At 51.7% G+C, this 25,117-nt stretch overlaps 1 protein-coding gene across 4 annotated transcripts; it reads left to right on the top strand.

Annotated features, from left to right (window-relative positions):
- Positions 1-22,892, top strand: UBA1 (ubiquitin like modifier activating enzyme 1). 4 transcript variants are annotated; one of them, XM_025468875.3, is made up of 27 exons: positions 3,451-3,663; positions 7,848-7,970; positions 8,120-8,236; positions 8,372-8,430; positions 8,542-8,710; positions 8,805-8,939; positions 9,958-10,064; positions 10,322-10,412; positions 10,523-10,655; positions 11,182-11,279; positions 11,357-11,503; positions 11,646-11,822; positions 11,940-12,044; positions 12,139-12,219; positions 12,597-12,752; positions 14,635-14,800; positions 14,946-15,142; positions 17,179-17,243; positions 17,481-17,676; positions 18,416-18,490; positions 18,635-18,824; positions 20,400-20,488; positions 20,775-20,867; positions 20,997-21,188; positions 22,117-22,218; positions 22,329-22,429; positions 22,554-22,892. In XM_025468875.3, exons 3-27 carry the CDS (start codon positions 8,120-8,122, stop codon positions 22,687-22,689), a joined length of 3,177 nt encoding a protein of 1,058 aa, XP_025324660.1. In that variant the 5' UTR covers positions 3,451-3,663; positions 7,848-7,970; the 3' UTR covers positions 22,690-22,892. The 4 variants fall into 4 exon arrangements, with proteins under 4 accessions (XP_025324661.1, XP_025324662.1, XP_025324660.1 ...); XM_025468876.3 differs by lacking the exons at positions 3,451-3,663; positions 7,848-7,970 and adding an exon at positions 1-155; XM_025468877.3 differs by lacking the exons at positions 3,451-3,663; positions 7,848-7,970 and adding an exon at positions 662-985.
- The last annotated feature ends 2,225 nt before the right edge of the window (positions 22,893-25,117 follow it).

Consider the following 25,117-nt stretch of genomic DNA (forward strand, 5'->3'; position numbering starts at 1 on the left):
TGGTACGTCCCAAACTGGGGGCCCTTCAAGGCCCCGCGCTTCCGAGCTCCGCGCAAACTCTGGCTCTTGTACGACGGAGGTGGTTTGCTCTTCCGTTGCCCCGTGGCTTCGGCTCATCTCCAGCAGGAAGGCGAGGCTTCCGCCCGGCGCAGGGGGTGAGCTGGAGCACGGTGCCCCCAAACCCTAGACAGCATTTGGGGGAGGGGACTCAATTTGGGGGATCCCCTGATGGGCACATTTGGAGGCTCTGGGCCCGGGGTGGCGTTTAGGGGTGGTTGTGTTCGAGTGGTCCCTTAGGAAGTGGCATTTGGGGACCCCAGGATAGTATTTTGAGTCTGTTTTAAGGAGTATCACTGGGAGGGAGGCAGGATTTATATACCCCTCGGAGGCAGGCGTTAGGGGGATGTTTGAGGAGACCCTTAAGGTCCGTGTATGAGTTCTCTGTCCATGAGGCAGGATATGGAGGTGCTCTCCAAAGGGAGAAGCGAAGTTTGAGGTTCCCGAAGTCCAGGCGGAATTTGGGGAGAGCTTGTTTCAAGCAAGGTCCTATGACAGAGGAAACGTTCGGGACCGACGTGGCATTGTGGATGTATCTGTGGCCTTTGTGACCTCTAGTTTTATGATGAGGTCCCCCCGCGCTTAGGTACTCGCGGCGAGGCGACCGGACACGTCGGGGCCCACACGTTTTTAGGGAGAGGGACCCCCCCAGCCCAGGCTGTTGAAGGGACGCTGGAACCCAGTGTGCTGGGCTCTTCCCGAGGGGACGGCGTGCTACCGGGCCTCCGTTGGTCGCGGCTTTTTTCATTATTCATGAGGAGGTGGGATTGCTAAGGAAGCCCATTTTTGCCGCTTTCACACCTGGTCCGCTGGAAGTATCGGCTTGTGAATTATTCACGAGGGGGCGGATCAGCGTGCTGGAGGGATGTGCTGAACGGGCATTCTGCAGTCTCCCGGGCAAACTAGAACTCATTGATTAATCGTAAAGGTGAGTAGCGCCCCGAGTTTTCTGTGGCTTTTGTAGGGGCATTGTGCATAATTCATGAGGGGCGTAGCTTTTGCAGTTTCACCTGCATGACCCGCTGTTAGCTTTCCCTTACAGGTTCCAAGATTTAAGCCTTAAGTCAACCAAAGGGACGAGGCCTCCTACATTGTTCATTCCTTATGGCCCAGTAATTCCAGATTATCCACAAAGGCTCTAGATTCAAATCCCATCGATCCTTGCCAAGCCCTGTGATCTTTGGCAGATCTTTCTGTGAGCCTGAAAATGTGTATGGGCACAATAATGATCAGATGAGTTTACACTCATTTCACACTTTATTAGCCCATTTAATCCCCACAACAATCCTAGGAGATAGGTTATTATTATCCCATTTTATAGATGAGGAAACTGGGACACTGGGAGGCTAAGTAATTTGCCTAAACTTACTTAGTCAGTGAGTGGCTAGGCCAGGATTCAAACCCCATCAGTCAATCTAGTTCCAGAGTCTGTAGTCTTAATCAAATACCGTAATGTACCCTCCACCACCACTTTAATTGCATATACTACTACTGATGTTAGTCATATAGCACTTGTGCATGGCACTGTTCAAAGCCTTTTCTGCCTATTTACTCACTTAAACTCCCATCACACAAGGTAGGTTACTATTGTTCTCATTTTATGACTGGAGAAACGGTGGCCCAGAAAAGCAAAATGTCTAGCCCCTGGTCACACAGCCAGTTGTAGGTGGGTGGAAATGATTTTTGTGAGGGTTCAAGAACTCTCTAAGGAGGTCGCCTTTGAGCTAAGACCTGAAGGCCAGGAAGGAACCAATTTCCTGCTCTGCATTCCTGAGAACAGTGGCACAATGCATGGGAAGAACACATCACCATAATACGTGATCTGTTAAATATGATCTATTATTATTTGAGAGAAGTGTATTGGGTGTTTATTGTGTACCTGAGGCTTTGGTATATAGTTGTATCTCTCGTGACCTGGTCCTCTATCCATCTTACCTATTCAGTAGACATTGGAGGCTTTAGCATTCTGTTTTCCATTGTCCTTCTGTGGTTGGTTGACTCAAGGCATTGTTTTCTTTTTCTTTTCTTTTTTTAAAGACTTTATTTATTTATTCATGAGAGAGGCAGAGGGAGAAACAGGCTCCACACAGGGAACCTGATGTGGGACTCGATCCCGGGACTCCAGGATTACACCCTGGGCCAAAGGCAGGCACTAAACCACTGAGCCACCCAGGCATCCCTCTTTTTCTTTTTAATGCTGAATGATATTTCATTGTCTGGTTAAGACATTGTTTTTTAAATAATGCTCCCAGTTGGGGGTTTCTCTGGTGGCTGAGTATACTCTCACCCGTAACCAGTTTTATATTAATATAAATATATATTTACATAGTTCTTTTATGTTATTATATAATACTTTAATTAAACAGCGCCCTGTGTCAGCATTGCCAGCTCACTCCCTAATCCATATTCTCTGATTTTCATAATAGCACATTTTGCCTTTATGAGGTAAATGGGTTCTATTTCCAGCCCCATTTTACAGTTTTGGAAACTGAAGCACCTGCCAAAGTCATATTAGTGAGTCTGGATTCCGTTGGACCAAGACAGCCCTGGTTCCTGTGCAGTTAGTCAGGGGTGGGGAGAAGGCATCTACACTTCCCCTGGGTTTCCCCTGTGGCTCTGCAGTATCGGTTTTCATTATTCATGAATAGGAAGGCGTGGCTGTGTTGCCTTGGCTGGAGTACTATAATCTCCAGTAGCTAGGGCTGTCTTGAGTGTTTCTGTCCATCCAGCCTCGTACATAATTCATAAGTAACTAGGTGGGACCTTTCTTGACCTCTCTGAGTTTCCAGGTTGAGCCGCTGCAGCAGCAGCATTATTCATTATTTATGAGCCAAGGGAGTGTGTTTTCCCTGTGGTAGCCCTTTTTCCCTGCTTACAGGGTATTAGATGCAGCAGTAGGAGGACCTGTATCTTTTGTTCCAGCCCACCGGGCCTCATGCATTATTCATGAAAAGATGTGGCCTTAATCTCCTTGGCTTCCGGGCTGCTGTGAAGTTATTAATTATTCATGAGCAATGGGGCGTGGCTTCCATGTTTTAACATTGGCTTTCAGGTTGCAGGGAGTTAGTCCTACCACCCGGCCTCGTGCATAATTCATGATCAGGAAGTGTGGCCTTGAGGTCCCTTCTTCGCTTCCTTGGCAGCCTGGATACAACAATATATTCATTATTCACGTTCCATGTGGCGTGGCCTCTGCGTTTTTTGGTGGTTTTTTTTTTTACCTGTTTTCATAGTTACTGCCACCTTTGCCACCAGGTGGAGCTCTTCCTCTTCGAATGAGTCACAGATGGGCCGGGACCATATACATGATTCATGAATAGGCGCGGCCTTCTTGCATCCGGGTTCCTGGGGGGTGGGGCTCAAGGTTTTGTCCCGGCCCCGGGCTCAGCGGTCGCCATCTTGTGTCGGCGGCGGAGGTGAAGGAGGTGGCAGGGACGAGCACAAGTACTACCGCCGGGGGAGGAGAAGGCGGCCCAGGCGGCGGCGATTCTACGCGGCCCAGGCGGCGGGGAGGAGGAGGAGGAGGAGGAGAAGGAGGGTGGCGGCCGGGCTTGGCTTCGGCTCCTAGAGGAGTTGGCGGCGGCGCGACCCGGGGAACCGGCATTGGTAACAAACGGCCTTTCTCAGCGCCTTGGCCGGGGCAAGGGTTTCGGGAAGCATTGGAGGAGCCTGGGTCGGTGCTGGGCCAGGCTGATGCCGGGATGGGCGGTGGTGACTCGGATGCTAGGGATTCGTGTGGAGGGGGGTAGATTTTGGGGCGGGGTCGACATTTCCCATCCTGGACCAGCCCTTAACCTCCGAAATCTGACCTTGGGGTCAGACCCCCTGAGATCTGGGTTTAGAGACTCAGGCCTAGTATCCCTAGTCAGGGACCGGAACCCTATCCAGAACCTTGTATCGCAGGTCAGAACGCCCCTCAATCGCCTGTAGAGACTTAAGGGATTGGCATTTTTGTTGGAAGCCCCCCACCAATGTATGCTTAAAGCCCTACCCCAGAATCTTCTTTCAGGCCCTCCTAGTTCCTCAGTGTTTGCTCACTTCCAAGAGGGGTTAGACCCCGGGGAGGGCCTTCATTTCTGTAAGTCCTCTCTAGTATATTCCTTCAGACCGCTCCCTCAACTCACAGGCATTCTCTGCCCTCAGAACTTCCAAGGAAACTAGACTTTGAAAGACGATTTGGGCCTGGCTTCCGTGTCAGAGATTCCTTCACATCTATAACCCCAACCTGGCCCTAGCATCTTCCATCAGAAAGCCCTCTGGGTCTGGCCTTTCTAGTCAGAGGTTCTCCTTTGCAATTACCTTTAAGATTTTCTTTAATTCTTAGTATTTGCTTTTACAGACTTTTTACTCTAAGGGAATGCCTTGTTTCATGGTCTCCGTATTCTTTTCAGAGACTACCTCTTGTGAGCCTTGGCATCTTCCTGATTACACACTCCTCTAACTCCTGGGATGCTCCCTCAGAGCCTCCCAGAGGACCAGATACCAGGGCAGAACTGTTTGGATACATAATTCTCCCATCACCAATCAGTCTGCCAGCAGCTGCCCTTGCAGACCCTGTTGCCTTCTAGCTCTCTCTATCAAACTCACCTCAAACCCCACCCTTCACTCAGCCTCTGCCTTCAAAAGCCAACCAGGATTGCAGCTTCTCACACAGATCTCTTAACCTCACATAAGGCCCCAGAATCTGCCCTCGGAGTCTTTCAAGGTCCCCAGCATCAGTTAGAGGGCTTTAGGTTTGTAGGATCTCAGCATCATTGTCAGATGTAGATGTCCCTTCCCCCAACAGGCCCAGTTGTCCTCAGTCAGAGTAGACAATCCCCTTCTCAGTGTCTACTCTCAGAGCCTCCATAGGATTCCACAGAATTGGTCAGAGAAACCCAACCCTACTTGGAGACCTAGCTGGTATCTGCTTACCGAACTTTTTAGGGCCAGAACCGTCTGGGCTCAGCCTTCCCCTTCCACTCTGTCAAGCAGCTGGTGTACCTAGCATGTACCAGTCAGAGATACTATCACAAGGCCTTTGTGCTCCATTAGAAATCCTTCCCAAACTCTACCCTAGGACTCCACGTTTGCCTTCATAGCCTTCTGCGACTCTGACATTGATGTCATAGGTTCTTCTCTTCCTACGTGTCCCTGTTATTTTTGGTGAGAGGTTTTTCTGTGCCAACAGCATCCGTTTACAGAGACCACTAGGGCCCTAGCATCCTCCTGATGGAGAGCACCTCTCCCTGCAGGCCCTAGCATTTTCCTGTGGCCTTCTTGGGCCCCAGAATCCCCCACCCATCCCCTGTGTAGCTTCCATGGGGCTCAGCTACTGCCCTCCTACCTCCCTGCAGCCTCAGGGGGCCTCTAGTGCAATTTCCTGGCCTTCCCCTAAAAGATTCTTTCCAAAGAGCTAGATAGGCGTCTTAACGACCTGGCCTGGCTCTGTCCTGCCTTCCCCCCATGACTTCTAACCCCCTCTTCCGTCTCCCTCTGAGCCTCCATGGGCTCAAACAACTATCTCCTGACTTCTTTCTTTTATGTTACCAGGGACTTCTCAGTTAATCCCTCCCAGGAGGCTTGACAGGCCCCAGCATCCTGTTCCCTAACTTCTCTATTCCTGATAACCTGACCCTGTGCCCGCCCCCTCTCAAACCTGCTCCAGGACTCCTCCCTCAAACCTTCTCTGATTTGGGTGGTAGAGAATGTTCAGGCTTCAGAATCACTAGTTTGGAGACCTCAGGCAAGTTCTGAAACTCACTAAGCCCAGTTCAGCTTTGTTGAACAATGGATAGTACGTGCATCCTACTGGGGCCTGAGCATATGTTGAGGGAGAAATGGGGGATCTTTAGCTCCTTTCTGGGGTTTCTGCCCCAGAATCCTCTTGCTTGCCTTGAGACTGGGCTGTTCCGAATCTCTGCAATTGAAATCTCTGCAACAGTCACCCAAATCCTGCTTAGACCCTTGCTGGCAGCAACAGGAATCCTAAGGTAAAAAAATGCAGATATTAAAGATCTCTCTGGACCTGGATCATCTCTGATCTAGGAAGCAAGAGAGATGGTATGTCCCAGATGAGCAAACCAGTGACAAGACAAGGAGATAACTGAGTAACAGAGGCCACTGCAGGTATCCAGGGAGGATCTTACTTAGGTCTTCAAGTTGCTGAGTTTTGACCACAGAAGTAGGCTTTTTTTTTTTTTTTTTTTTTTTTACCCTTCCCAGCAGCCCCTTGAGGATAGTTGTTTGTTCCTGCTTTTGGAGAAAGTAGGGCTCTGAGTAAATGAGATCCCTTCCCCAGGTCAGAGAGTCAGTGAATGGAAAAATCATGATTTGCTTTTGTCTCCATACTAATTCACCAACTTTTTCTTGTCTAGGTTGGTGCTTTGCATTCCCAGTAATTAGGTTGATTGGCTCCAGGGTCCTAGCCAGCCTCCTGCCTTCTGGGTCCTCCTTCCTCACACCTCATCCCTTAGCTCTATGGGCTGGGCCCTGAGCTTGGTCCTGACTCTCTTCTCCCGGGAGGCATTTGGCAAACAGGCCCGCACCAGCTGCATGACTGTGGGCAAGTGATTGAGTTCTCTCTCTGAGCCTTTGTTTTCTTACTTGTGATGTGGGCATGAGGTTATCTCGTTCGTGGGCATTGTTGGGATTAGACAAAGCCCTTTACCCTGTGATTGACGGGCAGTAAGCTCTTGGTAGATAATAGGGAGCTTCTGTTCTCCTGGTTAGTGTGAGAGTGTGACAGGTGCCAAGATGGAATCTTGGGTACCATGGGCGTGTTCGGTGTGTTTGGGGGTCAGGAAAGTCTCAGTGTAGGTGGCTTACAGTGGGGAGAGCATCGGTGGCGAGGGGAAATGATTGAGGGTCCTGTTGTCTCTGGCATGGGGATCTGGTCATACACAGATCTCACTCCCACAGCAGACTCCATTGTTCTGTCTCTGGGACCCAGTGTGTGATGCCTGGCAGGTTAGCTCAACCTCACGAGCTCAGGTTTTCTCATTTGTCTGGCAAAGGTGCTCAGCCCTGCCTTGCAGGGCCGGGACCATCGAGGGGATGAAATGTGATAACCTCAGGCAGCAGCCTAGGCTTCAGGGTCAGCAGATCCTGTCTTGGGCTCTGCTTGGCCACTGTGTTTATGGGAACCTTGGTCGAATCACCAAATGTCCCCAAGTGAATTTTTTCCCTCAACTCTGAGTTGGGGGATGTTATTGATGGTAGTCCAGATCTCACGGAGATGCCTTAAGGACAAAGTGAAGCAAGGCTTAGCGTGACATCTGGCACTGGGAGGATTCCTAATAAATATTCATCTGCCATTATTGTTAACCTGTTTAAGGGACTCCACAGGCAAAAGTGTGTATTTTTTCTTCCCATGACCTTTTTTATTGGCTTGGGCCTTTCCCCTCCCAGAGCTGGGTGGGGGGAGGGGGCTTTGGAAAACCCTCTTCCCCAAGCCCCTCCGGGTACTGGGTCTCCGGCAAGGTGTCTCCTGCCATCATGCTACCCTGATGGAAGTCTAAGCCACATTTCCCTCCTGCACCCCTGTCACGGGGGTTAAGGGGGAGGAGAACGGCTGCTTTTTGTTGCCTGCCTGCTCTGTGCCAGGCTCTGTGGTCTGGGCTCTCTTTCATCACTTCGGCAACTCCGTGGGGTAGGTAAGTGGCACTGTTAGCCCTTTGCACAGGTGAGGCAATTGAGCCAATGGGGCTTGAATGAGGTCTGTCAAAGAGTGGCAGGGTCTGACCTGAGCTGACACCCTCCTCTGACTTTCCCACAAGGACATTCTTCTTGTCACTCCTCTCACCCCGCAGGACTGGAGTCTCTCCCTCATGCTGGGCTGGGGAGAAAGGCGAATGGCCTAGTGGTCAGCAGCATGGATTGCAAGCCAGACCACCTGGGTTCAGATCTTAGCTCTGACAGCTGTGTGACCCTGGGCAAGTCACCTCACCTCTCTGTACCTGCCTCCTCTTCTGTAAAATGGAGATACCAGCCCTTAAGTCTTCCCTTCCCCTACAGTCACCACTAACCAACTGTAATACCTACATGCCCTAGGCTCACCTCTGATACTCCTTTTCCCTTCCAGATGTCCAGCTCGCCGCTGTCCAAGAAACGTCGCGTGTCCGGGCCTGATCCAAAGCCGGGTTCTAACTGTTCCCCTGCCCACTCCGTGTTGTCCGAAGTGCCCTCGGTGCCAACCAACGTAAGTGTCTCCTTCCTGGACCCTGGCAGGTTAGGGTAGTGAGAGTGGTGGGTGGGAGAGCCTTCGGTATCACCGTGCATCTGTCCACGCCCTCCTCTGTTTCTACCCAAACCTGTTCTTCTCCTCTGTCTCTAGGGAATGGCGAAGAACGGCAGCGAAGCAGACATAGATGAGGGCCTTTACTCTCGGCAGCTGTAAGTGGGGCCTCAATTGGGCTAAGCACGGGGAGGGGCACTGGGAGGGGCACTGGGAGGATTGGGTCTGGAGGACGAGACCTTGACCTGGAACACCCCCCAACCCCTCAGGTATGTGTTGGGCCATGAGGCAATGAAGAGGCTCCAGACATCGAGTGTACTGGTGTCAGGCCTGAGGGGCCTGGGCGTGGAGATTGCCAAGAACATCATCCTTGGCGGGGTCAAGGCTGTCACCCTACATGACCAGGGCACTGCCCAGTGGGCTGACCTCTCCTCCCAGGTACCTCTTGCTAGTCCTTCTCCCTTGCTGAGGTGCTGGTCCCCCACCCCCAGACTCGACTGCCACTCCCTTCTTCCCTGGTTCCCCTTTGCAGTTCTACCTGCGGGAGGAGGACATCGGTAAAAATCGGGCTGAGGTCTCACAGCCCCGCCTCGCTGAGCTCAACAGCTATGTGCCTGTCAGTGCCTACACTGGGCCTCTGGTCGAGGACTTCCTTAGTGGCTTTCAGGTACCTTGGGCGCAGTGGGGGGTTGCACACCACCCAGCCTCCTGCCCAGTTTTCTCCAAACCCACTTTTCCTTTGATCATTTGTTCTCTATTAAATGGGCCAGCCTGTGTGCCAGGTTTCACACTGGAGATGCAGGTGGGTTTTAGACCCTGGACCTGCTTTTTCGGAGGGCAGGGGTGTGAATGGGCAGGCCATAGAGCGTAGTGATTATGAGCACAGGCCAGAGCCAGACTGCCCTTGAGTGGGTCTCCAGTTCTATTAGTATGATCTCAGGCAGGTCACTTGATCTCTTCTGCTTTGTTTTCTTTTTCTTGTTTGTGGACTTGGGACCGGTAGTAGTACCTACTTTGTAGAGTTTCTGTGAGGGCTAAGTGCTTAGAATAGCAGCTGGTGCATGATAAGGGCCATCTGGTTATTTGTTAAATAAAAACTCTGAGCCCGAAAGAGGAGCTATGGGAGCTGAGTTTGTGCCCTGGGGCATCCCAGTGGCCGGACCCTGCTGCTGAACCTGAAGTAGTTGTAGGAGCTCACCCTGGTGGGCAAGGGTGAGCATTCGGGTAGAAAGAAAAGTCCCAAGGTACCTGGTTCAGCAGGCATTGTCTGGAGAATTGGAAGCAAATGGGTGTGGTAGGAGTGAGCTCAGACTTTGGCTGTGAAGGGAGGTTTACTTCTGTGTCTCCCAGGGCAAGGCAGGCCTGTAGGCGGGCAGCAGTGGGTGTTGATGCGTAAATGAGTCAGCTCCTCTCTACACTCTCCCCTCCTGGCTGCCTCATTACCTTGTCTGCTACCTTGCCCGCCCTGGTGTAGGGATTCGCATTTCTTTTTGCTGGGTTTCACCCTGGCCGAATGTGATCCGTAGTAGATGCTTTGGGAGACAGTATCCACGGAACCATAGTAGATAATTCTGTGAAAGCTTTAAGGACTCTTCTGAGTCCCCCCTGGTTCCGGCCTTCCTGCATTATTCTCTCCCTCTTGCCCCAGTGCTGGGCCCTTGTCCTGAGCCTCCACCTCTCCACAGGTGGTGGTCCTCACCAACACCCCCCTGGAGGACCAGCTGCGGGTCGGTGAGTTCTGTCACAGCCGTGGTATCAAGCTGGTGGTGGCAGACACACGGGGCCTGTTTGGGTGAGTGCCCCTATCCTCATCCCCCGACCCTTGCCAGGCCTGCGCCAAGACCCCTAAGCTCTCATTGCCTTGCCCCTTGGCCACCCGGGTTTCAGATTCTGTGTGTCCACCCCTCCCCACGTAACATGAGTGCTGTGTGATTCCCAGCAGTGATGGACTGAATTTGCTCAGCAAGTATTTGTTCTATCTCAAGGGATATGTCCGGTCCCCATGAGCATGGGACTCTGGGGCTTCAGCCCTGTTGCCTCCCTTTACAGGCAGCTCTTCTGTGACTTTGGAGAGGAAATGATCCTCACAGATTCCAATGGGGAGCAGCCACTCAGTGCTATGGTTTCTATGGTCACTAAGGTAAGGAGATGAGCCTCAGGGGTCCTAGAATGCCAATGGGCAGCAGCAGGCCTTCTGTCTGCTCCTGGTACCCTGAGTCTGCCTCTGAGGTTCACTCCTCCTTTAATCAGGATAGCCCCGGTGTGGTCACCTGCCTGGATGAGGCCCGACATGGGTTTGAGAGTGGCGACTATGTCTCCTTTTCAGAAGTACAGGGCATGGTTGAACTCAATGGAAGTCAGCCCATGGAGATCAAAGTCTTGGGTGAGCTAAGGCCATGGAGGAATCAGGGGTGGTAGGAGGAATCAGGGGTGGTAGGAGGTATGTCCCTGGGCTCTGAGCGAGGGGAGAAAGACACATGCTGGGTGTCTGAGATGAACCAGGACAGAGTCCCCTGGGTCCAACCAGAGCTGGTGGGCATGGGGTAGAGGTACTGTCTGGTGTTTGAGCTATTCCTAGGAGAATAGGTCCTTGGCGTCTGCGCTAAGCGGGGGGGAAGGTCTTTGGTGTTTAAACAGAGCAGATCAGAGACGATCCACTTCCTGTCTAAGCTGATGTAGACAGGGGCAGAGAATGTCTTCTAGTATAGACTTGGGTCCAAGGGCCCAAGGGGGTTGCAAGCCTGTGTCTTGGGCAGAGGGGACATGGTTTCTGATGTCCCAGCAGGACCTGGGGTGGAGAGTTGGCTCCTGATGACTGAGCTGGGTCAGGGATGGAGTTTGCCTTATCTTGGGGGTATTGTGGGTTTTAGGGGAGGGCCGGTAGCTTGACAGTTTCCTCCTCTACCTAGGTCCTTACACCTTTAGCATCTGTGACACCTCCAACTTCTCCGATTATATCCGTGGAGGCATTGTCAGTCAGGTCAAAGTACCTAAGAAGATCAGCTTTGTGAGTGTGGTGGGTAGTGGGGGTGGGGAGGGGTTGGTCCTGGGCATTTCTAGGCTCTGATGTCCCATCCCCCACAGAAATCCTTGCTGGCCTCACTGGCAGAGCCTGACTTTGTGATGACAGACTTTGCCAAGTACTCCCGCCCTGCCCAGCTGCACCTTGGATTCCAGGCCTTACACCAGTTCTGTGCTCAGCATGGCCGGCCCCCTCGGCCCCGCAATGAGGTGGGTGAGTGGGTGGGCCAGCCAGGCCCAGTGACCTATGTATGCCTCTACCTGTCTGCTCTCCCTTCCTTTTGCATCCCCCCCAATCCCTCTTCCCACAGTGGCCTGACTGAGGTCTTCTTGGTCTTTCCTGCCCCACCAGGAAGATGCAACAGAGCTGGTGGCCTTGGCACGGGCCGTGAATGCTCGAGCCCTGCGAGCAGTGCAGCAGGACAGCCTGGATGAGGACCTCATCCGAAAGCTGGCCTATGTGGCTGCTGGTGATCTGGCCCCTATAAACGCTTTCATTGGGGGCCTGGCTGCCCAGGAGGTCATGAAGGTCAGCACAGTGGGGAAGGGCAGGGCCAACAGTGGCCCAGGCCTGTCCCTGATTCCATCACTTACTGTCCATCTGCCTCAATTAACCACTGACCGCTTCCTCCTCCCCACCCCGCAGGCCTGCTCTGGGAAGTTTATGCCCATCATGCAGTGGCTGTACTTTGATGCCCTGGAGTGTCTCCCTGAGGACAAAGAGGCCCTCACAGAAGACAAGTGCCACCCGGTATGGGAGTGGGGCCCATGGGGAAGATGTCATTGGGGGCATTTCTGGCGAGGCTCCCCCCACACTCTGACCCTCCTCCCTTCGCATTCCTCAGCGCCAGAACCGTTATGATGGGCAGGTGGCCGTGTTTGGCTCAGACCTGCAAGAGAAGTTGGGCAAACAGAAGTACTTCCTAGTGAGTGTGACCCCCTTAGACACCCACTGCCTTCATCTCCCTGGGCCTCTGGCCCCCTCTTCTGGAGTCTCCTGCGTCCCAAGGGAGGGTCTTTTGGTTCTTGTAACTCTGTTGCGTGCCTTTTGCCACTCATTTTTTTATCTCAAGAGAAAGCCTTGTTTGTCCTTCTGTTTCCTCCTCTGGCGCTGCCTTCCCTCAGATGGCTCTGGGTTATTTCTGATAGCCCTGGGACTTGAGGATGTGGCACAAGCCCCACTCCACCTCTCCTGTTGTCTTCTGTCATGGGTAGGGGGTGGGGAGTGTGGAGTGATGCATACTGTCACATTCCCCTGTGTTACCCCAACCAGGCTCTATCTGTCTTCTTCGCTACCTTCTAGGTGGGTGCAGGTGCCATTGGCTGTGAGCTGCTCAAGAACTTCGCCATGATTGGGCTGGGCTGTGGGGAGGGTGGAGAAATTGTTGTCACAGACATGGACACTATTGAGAAGTCAAATCTGAACCGGCAGTTTCTTTTCCGGCCATGGGATGTCACGGTGAGTGGAATGAGGAGAAGGGAGTGGGATTTTATCCTCTCCCTTTCCTCCTGTCTTTTGTTTCCATTCTTTCTGGAAAGGAGGGAGGCCTCTCCATCTTTTTCCTTCAGCTCTTTCAGTTTCTCTGCGACACTCCTTTAGCAAACATTTCTTGAGCATCCTTGCGTTGAATCTACCATTTTTTCATCTTTTTCTTTTTGACCTGTTATCAGTGCTGGTTGGGCCAGTGTGTTGGGGGGTCCCCCCGACCACCCCCAAGTCTGATGATTGACTAGGAGGACTCACAGGACTCATCTTCTAGCCCTATTCACAGTTATGATTTCTTCTAGCAAAATGATGCAGAGCAAAATCAAAGGGAAAAGGCATCTGGGGGAGACCAGACACAAGCTTCCGAGACTCCTCTCCCAGTGGAGTCGCACAGGACACACTTAACTCCCCCAGTAGCAAGTTGTGACAACACGTGTGAAATGTTGCCAACCAGGGAAGCTCGTTAGAGACTCAGTACTCAGGGTTTGTACTATGGGCTGGTCACGTAGGCACCGTCCACTGGGCACATACCCAAATTCCAGCCTCCCAGAAGGAAAGCAGGAGTTCAATAGAAACCACACTTTGCATAAGCAGTCTAGGTACAGTGAGCTGCCCTTAGAAGGTAAGGCCTGGTGAGAACCCTCTGGAAATCCAGGTTCCCAGATGCCGACCAAGGGTTGATCTTGCCAGTAGGCCTTCCCTAGGAGAACGTTTGTGTTAGGGTCACTCTTCTCTGCCAGATGGAGTCTAGGTCATTCAGGGGCTCGAGCTGGGAAGCCTTCTATGGGGGACAGTGCCCTGTTTGCCTGCCTGGGATCTGTTCCCCTTTCTTTTTTCTTTTTTTTTTTTTTTTTAAAGATTTTGTTTATTCATGAGAGACACAGAGAGAGGCAGAGACACAGGCAGAGGGAGAAGCAGGCTCCATGCAGGGAACCTGACTTGGGACTCTATCCCAGGTCTCCAGGATCAGGCCCTGGGCCGAAGATGGCACTAAACTCACTAAACTGCTGAGCCACCCGGGCTGCCCTTTTTTTTTTTTTTTTTAAAGATGTTCTCCTTTCCATTCAGTGATGTCATCGGTAGTCATTGGCCTAGGCACCGCTTTCGGCACTTGGGATACAGCAAGGAAACACAGGTTCTAAGGAGGGAGGACAGACCATAAGCAAGCAATACAGTATAATAAATTTGTAGTTAATGTTGATGAGTGCTGTGCAAAGGAAACAACCAAAGCAAGCTAAGGGAAGTTGGGCCTGTCTGGAAGACAGGTTGGCAGTTTCGATTATAATGGTTAGGAAAGGGCTCAGTCCTGCACACCTGGAGGGTAGAAGGGAGTAGAGACCCCTTTTCTGGGTTCAGAGCACCCTAGGCCAGGATCCTGTTGGCGGGGTGGGATGTAGGAGATGAGCTAGAGGAAGTAGGGGCTAACTCATTTTCTCCTCTGTGGAGGGGGAAGCCAGAGGAGGGTTTTGAGCAGAGGAGGGATGTGACTGACCTAGGCTTTGGAAAGATCCTGTTTTGTTTGAGAGGATGGACCCCAGGCCTGGGTGCTATTACCGGAAAGAACAATAGGTGTTGGGTAGTCATAGAAACAGATGGTGGCCTCTTGCTTCTCGTCTACATTTGTTCATTGCTTCGCTTTCCACTGAGCCCCTGCCACTACTGTCACAGCCCTAGCCATGTGGTACTGTCACAGACTATCTCCTGCTAAATCAGGGAGCCTTCTGAACTCAGAGCCTGGTTTTTCCCAGGCATTAAGTAAACCCATTTTTAGGAGGATGGCCCTGTAGAGGTTTGTTGGGTGAATGCATGAATAACTGAGTTCTGTGTTTCCCTGTCCCACCCTTATCCCCCTTAGAAGTTAAAGTCTGACACAGCCGCTGCAGCTGTGCGCCAGATGAATCCGCACATCCGGGTGACAAGCCACCAGAACCGTGTGGGCCCTGACACAGAACGCATCTATGATGATGATTTCTTCCAAAACCTGGATGGTGTGGCCAATGCCCTTGACAACGTGGATGCCCGTGAGTTTGGAGGCGGGTGAGGAGGTGGGCGGGGGGAGGTGGTGTGCATGTGTGCCATCAGGGATGCCTGTCTTTCCATCCTCTGTTGACATTCCTGTCCTGACACATGTGCCCCCCCCACACACACACACCCTATCCTCCTTAGGCATGTACATGGACCGCCGTTGTGTGTACTACCGCAAGCCGCTACTGGAGTCTGGCACACTGGGTACCAAGGGCAACGTGCAGGTGGTGATCCCCTTTCTGACAGAGTCCTACAGCTCTAGCCAGGATCCGCCTGAGAAGTCCATCCCCATCTGCACCCTGAAGAACTTCCCCAACGCCATCGAGCACACTCTGCAGGTGATCAGCTTTTTTGGGGGGAAGGGGCAGGGAGGGGAGGGAGCAGGCACCTTCATGGCAACTAGGCCCCCTCCCCCTCCGGTGTCACCAGCCAAAGCTCAAGATGTGCTTTCTCTCCAAACTTTCCTCCCTCGCTTCCCATCCCAACAGCCTGGGTTTCTAGAGCGATTTCATTCATCTTTCATTTTGAAAAGTTTTCAACACAGAAAGACAAAGAGCGGTATGGTGAACACTCAGCGTTCGTCACCTAGATGTAATAGTTAATGTTTTGACACATTTTCTTCTTAGATTGCCATATCTTTCCTTCTTTGTGCTGAAGTGTCTCATAGGTATCACAACACTTAACTCCTTAACATTCTAACAGGCATCTGTGAGGGAAGTATGTTCTGCCTAACAGGGTCTCTTCGACCTCGGCATTGTTGACATTGGGGGCCAGGTATTTCCTTGCCAGTGCAGGGTGGATGGGTGGGTGGGTGGCTTCTGCACTGTCTAGTGCTTAGCGGCATCCCTGGCTGCAGGAGGGTGCGGTTGCGGCTACTCACAAGGTCTCCAGACATTGTCAGATATCCCCCCACTCCTCCAGGGGGCAAAATCGCTCCCAGGTGAGGACCACTGCTATCTAACCCAAATCCTGCTTGCACGCTGAACAAAATTACTGGTGATTACCTCCTGCAGTTATTTAGGTCTTTAATGTTTTAGTTCTTCTTCACGTGTCACCAGGTGATGCTCAGAATGGCTTCAACAGCTAGTTTCTCAGGATGATCCTGTGCACCTCTCACCAGGCTGAGTCTTGATAAAGTGAACGCACCTATGTAACTGGTATACCAGGGCCACGAAGGAGAACCTAAGGGTGACCTGAGGATAACGATTGTGCTATCAGAGTGACTGTAGTCTTCGAGAACAAACCATTCAGAGTGTTCAGTTAGGAGCAAGGGGGGGGTTGGCGAGATCCAAACAGGGCAAAACTGGCTTCCTCGGCCACCTTCCTTTCTGCCTGTAGTTCCAGAGTATGCACGTTCATATTTGTGGGCCCTCCATGGTCTCACTGAGCCGTGTGTGACTTTGGATTCTACCTCATCGTGCCTGACTCTTCTGTGAAACGGGGCTGACAGCATTGTCAGTCTCATGGTTGCGAAGCACTTGGCATTTACTTGTATTTGGTGCTGTTTAAGCGAATTTTTGAGTGGATACATCCTTGCTCATTTCTTTGCAAGCCCACCTCATGATAGGTATTACTGGTAACGATATCTGTTTTAGGAAGGAGAATGCAAAGGTAAGTGTTGCTGTGTGTTTCTAAAGTCCCAAAACTAGATACTAGGTAGGAGAGCTGGGGTTTGAACCTAGATGTCCTCTCCTCCCAGCCTTCCACCAGTGAATGCATTTACTGTCTTTAGGAATTTTCAGAGTACAGGAATTCCTTAGGAATTTACAGAGTGTCTGGTTTACTGCTCAGCCCCAGGGCCTGTATGGCAATCATTTTTGATTTGGGTCTGATGGTTTTTTTCTTTTTTAAAACTGGTAAAATATACATAGCTAAAAGTTTGGTTTTTGTTGTTTTTTTTTAATCGAGACATAATGGATCTCTAGTGAGGTACACAAATCCTTAATAATTTTATTCCGTGGCCCAAATCAAGTTCATTCGTTTTTAAATTGAGGCACTGGGGGTGTGGGGAAGATGGGGGAGCAGGGGCGGAAGGTTTCTCTTTGCTCAGAGCAGCGGTGTTCTTCTAACTGGGTTTATTTACGGACAGTCTTTTTTTTTTTTTTTTTTTTTTTTTTTTTTTTAATTTTTATTTATTTATGATAGTCACAGAGAGAGAGAGAGAGAGGCAGAGACACAGGCAGAGGGAGAAGCAGGCTCCATGCACCGGGAGCCTGACGTGGGATTCGATCCCGGGTCTCCAGGATCGCGCCCTGGGCCAAAGGCAGGCGCCAAACCACTGCGCCACCCAGGGATCCCTACGGACAGTCTTTGTAATGACAAATAGCCAGTTGTCAGCTGTCACTCCATGCAGTCCATCTGCTCTGTCTTGCAGTGGGCTCGGGATGAGTTTGAAGGCCTCTTCAAGCAGCCAGCAGAAAACGTCAACCAGTACCTCACGTAAGTAACCAAACGCCCCTTCAGCCCACCCCGCCTGCTAGCCAAGGCATCCCGTCTATTTTTCTTGCCAGTAACACCCAGCACCAGGCACACTTTGCAAATGAATCAGTGAAGGCTCGGGCCTCATACCACTGGGGGTCAGGATTAGCTTTCCCTGGAGAAAGTGGGGTTGCCCTGGAGCCCACTCCTGGGGCTGCTGTGTAATCCTGCCCCTTTGACCCCTCCAATTCCTGATAGAGACCCCAAGTTTGTGGAGCGGACCCTGCGGCTGGCGGGCACCCAACCCCTGGAGGTGCTGGAGGCTGTGCAGCGCAGCCTGGTGCTGCAGCGGCCACAGACCTGGGCTGACTGTGTGACCTGGGCCTGCCACCACTGGCACACCCAGTACTCTAACAACATCCGGCAGCTGCTGCATAACTTCCCTCCCGACCAGGTAATGCCCACTTGCCAGGTCCATTTGGTACAATGCATTTTCCCTGAAATAGGGACCTGCTCTAGGCTCTCCACATGCTCTTTCTGTCAAGCCAACTGTGGCAGGTACCCCCAGGGCATGGGGAATCTCAGAAGAATGATTAAGTCTGACCTGTTTTTCCCATCACCTTGCCTTCGAGCAAGAAACTTGCATTTCTATTTCCTTTGCCAGTGGCAGACTCTGAGCCCTACTCGACTCCCAGGCTGTATAGATTATGGGGGAGAAATTTTGTAGTCAAGAGAGTAGGAATCAGTATGGGTTCAAATCCCAGCAGCATTTGCACTTGGGCAAAATCACATAACTTCCTCGGCACCTCAGTCTTGTCATGTGTGCAGGAGACCTAACAGTAATTTTCCTCATGGGGGTTTTTGTCAGAATTTATTGGTACTTAACTAATAGTAAGTCGGTCTGGTGCGTGGTAGTCGGTAAGAGTTTGTGAGATGGCTGTGTATCTTGCACAAAACAAAGTGCCCAGGAATTTGGCAGTTGTGTGCTCAGTGAGGTCCCTGATTAAGCCTGGCATCAGAACTTCCATCTATAGGACCCTACAGGTGAGGTCTTTCATGACTGACTCCACCGCCCTGTGTGTGCCCAGCCGGGGGTAGTGAGGGCACATCTGGGGCCAAGGCGAGGAGTTAGGCTTGTTAGAGAGGCCTCTGCTCTCAGGTCCTGCCCCTCAAAAATCTCTTTACTCCTTTAGCTCACGAGCTCAGGAGCTCCATTCTGGTCTGGGCCCAAACGCTGTCCACACCCGCTCACCTTTGATGTCAACAATGTAAGTCTCTTCCCTGTGAGTCTCTTAGGTCTGGTGGAGGGTTGGAAGGGGGAAGGAAGGGAGGGCAGGAGGGAGGGAAGGAGGCCTACTCTTCAGGCAAGAGCCGATGTGCTTATTACCCTTCTGGGCCCTGCCTTCTCCCAGCCCCTGCATCTGGACTACGTGATGGCTGCCGCCAACTTGTTTGCCCAGACCTATGGGCTGACAGGCTCTCAGGACCGAGCTGCTGTGGCCACACTCCTACGGTCTGTGCAGGTCCCCGAGTTTACCCCCAAGTCTGGTGTCAAGATCCACGTCTCTGACCAGGAACTGCAGAGCGCCAATGCCTCAGTTGGTGAGGGTGTTTGGCCAGACGGCCAGGAGTCACCACTTCACTTGTCCCCTGCCCGGGCCAGGCTCCCCACCAGTTCTCCACCTCTGGCTCAGCTCTTGCCACCCCAGGCCTGAGGCTTCCCCACACCTTCCTTTGAGCCTCTCTCCTTCTGAAGTGTGAAGAAGGTGGTCAGTTGGGGCAAGTTGTCTCTCTCACTTCTTCCTTCTCCCTACTCTCTGGCCTTCTGTTTGTATTTGCCTTGGAAAGCACAACTTCTGTTTCTGTTTTATGTTTCTCTGGGGGGTATGATCGCCACCAGTGGTCTCTCTCCCTTGACATCTGGCCCCCGAGTTCCTCTGTATGTGTCTTCACCCTAATATCTTCCTCCATATCTTTCCTCAGCACTCCCTCCCCATCTCCCTCCACCATCTCCCTGCAACTCCCCATCTCTCCATCTCTTTCCTCTAGCTCATGCTGCATATCAGGTAAGAGGCCAAATAGTAACTCTCAGGCTTTGCGGGTTATAGATTGTATGCAGCTAATCACCTGTCATGATTGAAGCACAAAAGCAGCCATGAACAACGTGTAAATGAATATGTGTGGCTGTTTTCCAGTAAAATTTTATTGATACAACACAGGGCGGGTGGGCTGACCTTGGCTCGGGGCCTTCGTTCGTTGCTGCCGCCCTGCCCTCCCCCACCCCCCCGGCCCTGTAGATTTATTTATCTTCTCTTCCATACCTTTTCTTATCCATAGACTAGATACTGCACTCGCAGCTGTGGGGATCCCCCTGCATTTACCTTTTATGCCCCCCATCTTCCTCTCCATGGATCTTCTCGCTTCTCCTGCTGTCTCCCCTATCGTCTCTCCATCTCCCTTCCCAAATCTCTGCCCTTTCATGTTCCTCTCTGTATGTTTCTTCCCATCTTTCCTTCCACATCTCCCTTCACTTCACTCCTGTATTTTCTCCACTTTTCTCCTCATAGACATGTGCATACGTGCATGAAGCTGTGTAGCTGTACACGAGATTTATATAACGTATGTAACATATATGTAAAATGTATATAAATGATACATGTAAAGCGTGTATGAAATGTAGAACACCTACATGTCTCATGTCCCCATTCTCCCCTTTTTGATCTTTCTCCCACGCCATATCTTTCCTCTATCTCCATGTCTGCGTGTTCCCCCCCAGTATCCTGTCTGTATATTTTTTTCATCCCCTGTTTCCTTCCCCCTCACTCATATTCTCCGTGTCTCCTCATCTCTTTTTATATAACATTCTCCCTAAGATCTGCAGCTCTCCCATTAGGATTTATCCATGTCCACTTCATCCTGATGTCTTCCTTAGTGTCTCTGGAGAGCTCTCTTTTGATATACCCAACCCCCTTTCTGTCTCCTTCAGGTTTGTGCTCTCTTGTCCTGCTCTGCCTCTCCCTCTGGACCTCCTTTCTCTCCCAGGATAGGTTCCTTTTCAAGTCTTCTCTACGTGAACATGTTTTGCCCTTCCTGATCCCCCTGCCCCAGGGCCCCCGTTTCCACCTCAGACACTGGCCTGGATCTAAAGGGGCTGATGGTGTCCCTTTCTTCCTGCAGATGACAGCCGTCTAGAGGAGCTCAAGGCCACACTGCCCAGTCCAGAAAAGCTCCCTGGATTCAAGATGTATCCCATCGACTTTGAGAAGGTGCTGGGTGGGAGCCGTGGGCAGGCAGGGGGATGGGCTAGACAGAACTGACCTTTGGGAATCTGATGGCAGCCCCAGGCCCTTATGGGAATTGGATCTTGGGCCTGCTATATGGCCCTGAATGTATAGATGTTCCCAGCCATGCCTTTGTGATCTGAGAGCCTGGCAGGTAATTGCAGTGGAGGATACTTGTCTGCAGAGGCCAGGAATCCTCTTCCTCCTCTGACACTGATCCTCTCTCATCCTCTCCCCACCCTTCCCCTTCTCCCTCCCTCATTCATAAAAGGATGATGACAGCAATTTCCATATGGATTTCATTGTGGCTGCTTCCAACCTCCGGGCAGAGAACTATGACATTCCCCCTGCAGACCGGCATAAGGTGAGGGGAGTCTGGACCTGATTCCCCCCCTCACCCCTGGCTTGAGTTCTCTACATTCCATTCATTCAATGTAGGCTCTGAGCCGCTTCCACCTTAACTACCGTGTTTCTTGATCTTCCTGCCTCACAGAGCAAGCTGATTGCAGGGAAGATCATCCCAGCCATTGCCACAACCACAGCAGCTGTGGTTGGCCTGGTGTGTTTGGAGTTGTATAAAGTGGTGCATGGGCACCGACAGCTTGACTCTTACAAGAATGGTTTCCTCAACTTGGCCCTGCCCTTCTTTGGCTTCTCTGAACCCCTTGCTGCACCCCGTCACCAGGTAAGGGCCTGTATCAGGGCAGGTAGGTTTGTGAGCAGGGGGTTTCTTCTGTGGAGCTGGCTTTAGTTTGCTTGCATAGCCTATCACCAGGTGAGGGTTTCTGTCAGCATGCACCTACTCCTTTTGTGCACACCTTATTCATTTATTTCCTTGCCCTGTTTTGCGCTAAGCACTGATGTGAATCTGCCTGTAGAAGCCCTCAAAAAAGATGGAATATTTTAATTGTACCCTAAGAGGTTATTAATAACATAATAATAGCAATCAACATTTACTGGGTGCTTATGGCAAGTACCTTTACTCACTTTATTCATTAACTTCAAATGTTTGCTGAGCACCTGTGTGCCAGATACTCTTGTAGGTAGTAGGATTGTATTTGTGCAACAGATTTTATAACATGATAAATGATTTTAGAACCTCCCAAGAAACAGCAGGGCAAGGAGGACTTGAGACTACCAGGTGGCAGGGGGATGGGATGGGGCCTTCAATTGTGGGATGGTCAGGAAAGGCCCTGCTGAAAAGATGACCTATAAGCCCAGACTTGGGCTCCCTCCCTCCAGAGGGAGACAGACCATGCAGGCTCCTGGGAGGAGAACATTCCCAGGCCAAAGGGACCATTCTCTTCACGGGTCCCAAGGTAGGAGGATGCTTGGTGTGTTTGAGGAAGAGTAAGTTGGTAGAGCGGGGGCGGGATGAGGGGTAGGAGGTTAGGCCAGAACAGGCTCCCAGTGCCTAGGCTTGTCAGTCATTGGTCACCGAAAGGTTTCGGTTGCTAGCTCAAGTTGTGAGAGAAGCCACGTTTTTGATGGAAGAGGCTTGCAGTCTGAGCACATTAGCCTGAGTGGGGGTGGGCAGCAGGGGTGAGGACAAGACTGACGGGGCTAGGCCCTGTGCTGGCCCCTATCCCATCAGCCCACTTCTTGCCCCACAGTACTATAACCAGGAGTGGACGTTGTGGGATCGCTTTGAGGTCCAGGGTCTGCAGCCTAACGGTGAGGAGATGACACTCAAACAGTTCCTTGACTACTTTAAGGTGAGGCCCCTTTCTCACTCTCACCCCCACCCACAGGCAGAGTGTGCTGGTGAGATTCACTAGGCTGCCCACCCCCCGTGACACTGCTGTCCCCCTTCCCCCTCCTCCAGACAGAGCATAAATTGGAGATCACCATGCTGTCCCAGGGTGTGTCCATGCTCTACTCCTTCTTCATGCCAGCCGCCAAGCTCAAGGAACGGTTGGATCAGCCGTGAGTTGGGGGGCTTCTGCTCACATCTGTTCCAGCCCAGTTGGCTGCCCTTTGCCTCTTTCCCTGCCACCCAGCCCTCCCTCACTTTTTGCCTCCCTGACCCTCTGTTCCCCCCACCCCTCAGGATGACAGAGATCGTAAGCCGTGTGTCGAAGCGAAAGCTGGGCCGCCATGTGCGGGCGCTGGTGCTTGAGCTGTGCTGCAACGACGAGAGCGGCGAAGACGTCGAGGTTCCCTATGTACGATACACCATCCGCTGACCCCTGTCCACGCCCATAGGCTGGCCCCAGCCCTGGCTCCTACCCCACCCCACCCCCCAGCCCAGGGCTCCCATCAAGCCTCTGGCAGTGGTCCAGCTAGCCATGCCTGGTGTCCCCTCCTCATCTCCCTCCCTGCACCCCTCTTGCCGCTGCTTTCTACCTTATTTGGAACCTGAATCCTAATAAAGAATTATTAACCCAGACGTGGCATTCCCTGCTGGTTCCAGGGAAGGAAGAGACTTCCCAGAGCTGTCCAGTTCAGGTGGTAGCCCAGAGGGCTCAACCCCACCCCAGCAGCCAGTTGCCTGGGCAAAGAAAATGGGAATTGCCGCTTCTTCCTCCCACCCTCCGTGTTTGGGAAGAATTGGATGGAGGCATAGGGTGGAGGTAGCTGGGTCCATGTGACTGTATTGGAGCTGGGTTCAAATTCCATCTTGTCCAGCTCTAGCTCCCAACTCCCCACCACCATGTTGATTTTGAGAGGTAGTGAAGAGTCATGTTTGAGCAAGCCCCGCAGCTTCTCTAACCTTGTCTTTCGTGAAGAAGAACGTTACTGCAACCCGTCGACCAGGGCTTGGTTAGCATGGCTTATGTCCTTGGGGGGCAGATCCCTTCCCATGTGGCTTAAAGCACTGAGACTCCAGACAAGTCTTAAAATCATGGTTCCCAGGACCAAGTGCCCAAGGTCAACTTCCCAGCTACAGGGGGCTCTAAACAACTGTTGGACTGAGGAAGATCATGACTGTTCAGACTTTAAAGTTTTTATGAAAATATTTGGCTGAGAACATCTGTAGAGGAAAAGCCCCTTTCCCACTCCACCCTGCTCCCCCTCGTGCCTGGTCTGCTTGTCCCAAGGCTGCCTACCTTTAAGAAGAGAGTGGGCTCTGGGTTGTTGGTTAGATAGAGCAGGCTCACCACAGGCTCTACCAGGACTGCAGAGCTGCCCACGCTCGTCCTTGGTCTTGACTGAGTACTCCAGACAGCTGAAAGCGCCAATCAGACTGGCTACCTGGTGTTTGAGGATGCCAATCCTACCTCTCCCTCAGCCAGCCAGAAGCCCAACTTTTCTCCCACTTGGAAATAGACCCCTCGTTCCTTCATTCAAACCTGGGTACTGGGAATAGTATAACCTATCCTGGAACTTGGCCGGGCACTCATCACAGCCTGCCCCACATCTGCTGCCTCCTGGGCCAGCTCCAGACCCCAGGCACAGTGTATGCCCTTGTCCACCTCCATCCTGTGATTATATTTTTTTCCCTTGGCCTACTCTGCTTGGGTGACTTCATCCTTCCATACTTCCTTTTTATTCCCCTCCAGGACACTGGGGACTGAAGTGCTTTACCTCTGGCATCTATTTAGTGGTGATGCTAACTGTTTAAGTGGAGAGGTTTTCCCACCAGAGATACTTTTTCCATTACTGCTGCTCCAGAGTACCCCACACCTCTGTCCACCATTGCTACCATCTGAGACTTGAACAAAAACTTCCTCTGCTCCCTTTCTCTACTATCCCAGCTCTTTGTCCATGATCTATCTCCCCCATTACAGCTCTTGATTCTCCAGACACTTCTGTCCCTTTGTTCAGCACCCCAGCTCCTGGATCCCCTTTACTACCTTACTCATACCTGAAACACCAAGAATAGCTTCATCAAGAACCCCTGAATCCTGGTTGCATTTTAGCTCTCCAATGTGTGCCATTTTCTGTCATGTTTGGCTACCATTGTAACACCAACAAGATGGAAGACGAGGGTTAGTGGGCAGGATTTGGGTCACTTCACTGAGCCCGCCCCCTGCACCCAGCAGGCATGAAGGAAAGGATGGTACGTGGTTTTCTCTTTTCTTGGCCTAGAGCTGTTTGCCACCAAATACTTGCCACAGCAATCCTTGAGTGCTTACTATGTGCCAGGCACTATTCTAGGCATTGGAGACAGCAATGGATCAAAAAAATCCCTGCCTTGGGTGTGTGTTGGGGAAGGAGGGGGGTGCTGCTTATGTTCTGCTAGGGTGAGACCCAGAATAGACAAACACAAGTAAATTGTAAGAAGTTAACTGGTATCATTCGAAAGGACCAGGCCTGGGGGGTCTAGAATGTTGGGGGTGCAGGTAGGCATTTTTAATGCAGGTAGGGAATTCAGGGTAGGCTTCATGAAGGTGACATTGAAGTAAAGACTTAAGTGGAGGTATTAAGCATGTGGGTATCTAGAATATACTAGGCAGGGGGAACAGCAATTGCAAAGTCCCTGGGGCTGGATTGTGGCTGCTTTATTCAGAAACAGCTAGAACGAAACGAATATGTCTGGAGTGAGACAAAGAAGGGTAGGAAATGAGAATGAAGTCAGAGAAATGATGGACCTGATGGTCTAGCCCACGGTGGACTTTAGTCCTTGTCAAGTATTTCCGCTCCCATCGTACTCTGGTAAATCCTCCCTAG

This window comes from Canis lupus, chromosome X (genome assembly GCF_003254725.2).
Source record: "Canis lupus dingo isolate Sandy chromosome X, ASM325472v2, whole genome shotgun sequence".
Classification (NCBI taxonomy): domain Eukaryota; kingdom Metazoa; phylum Chordata; class Mammalia; order Carnivora; family Canidae; genus Canis; species Canis lupus.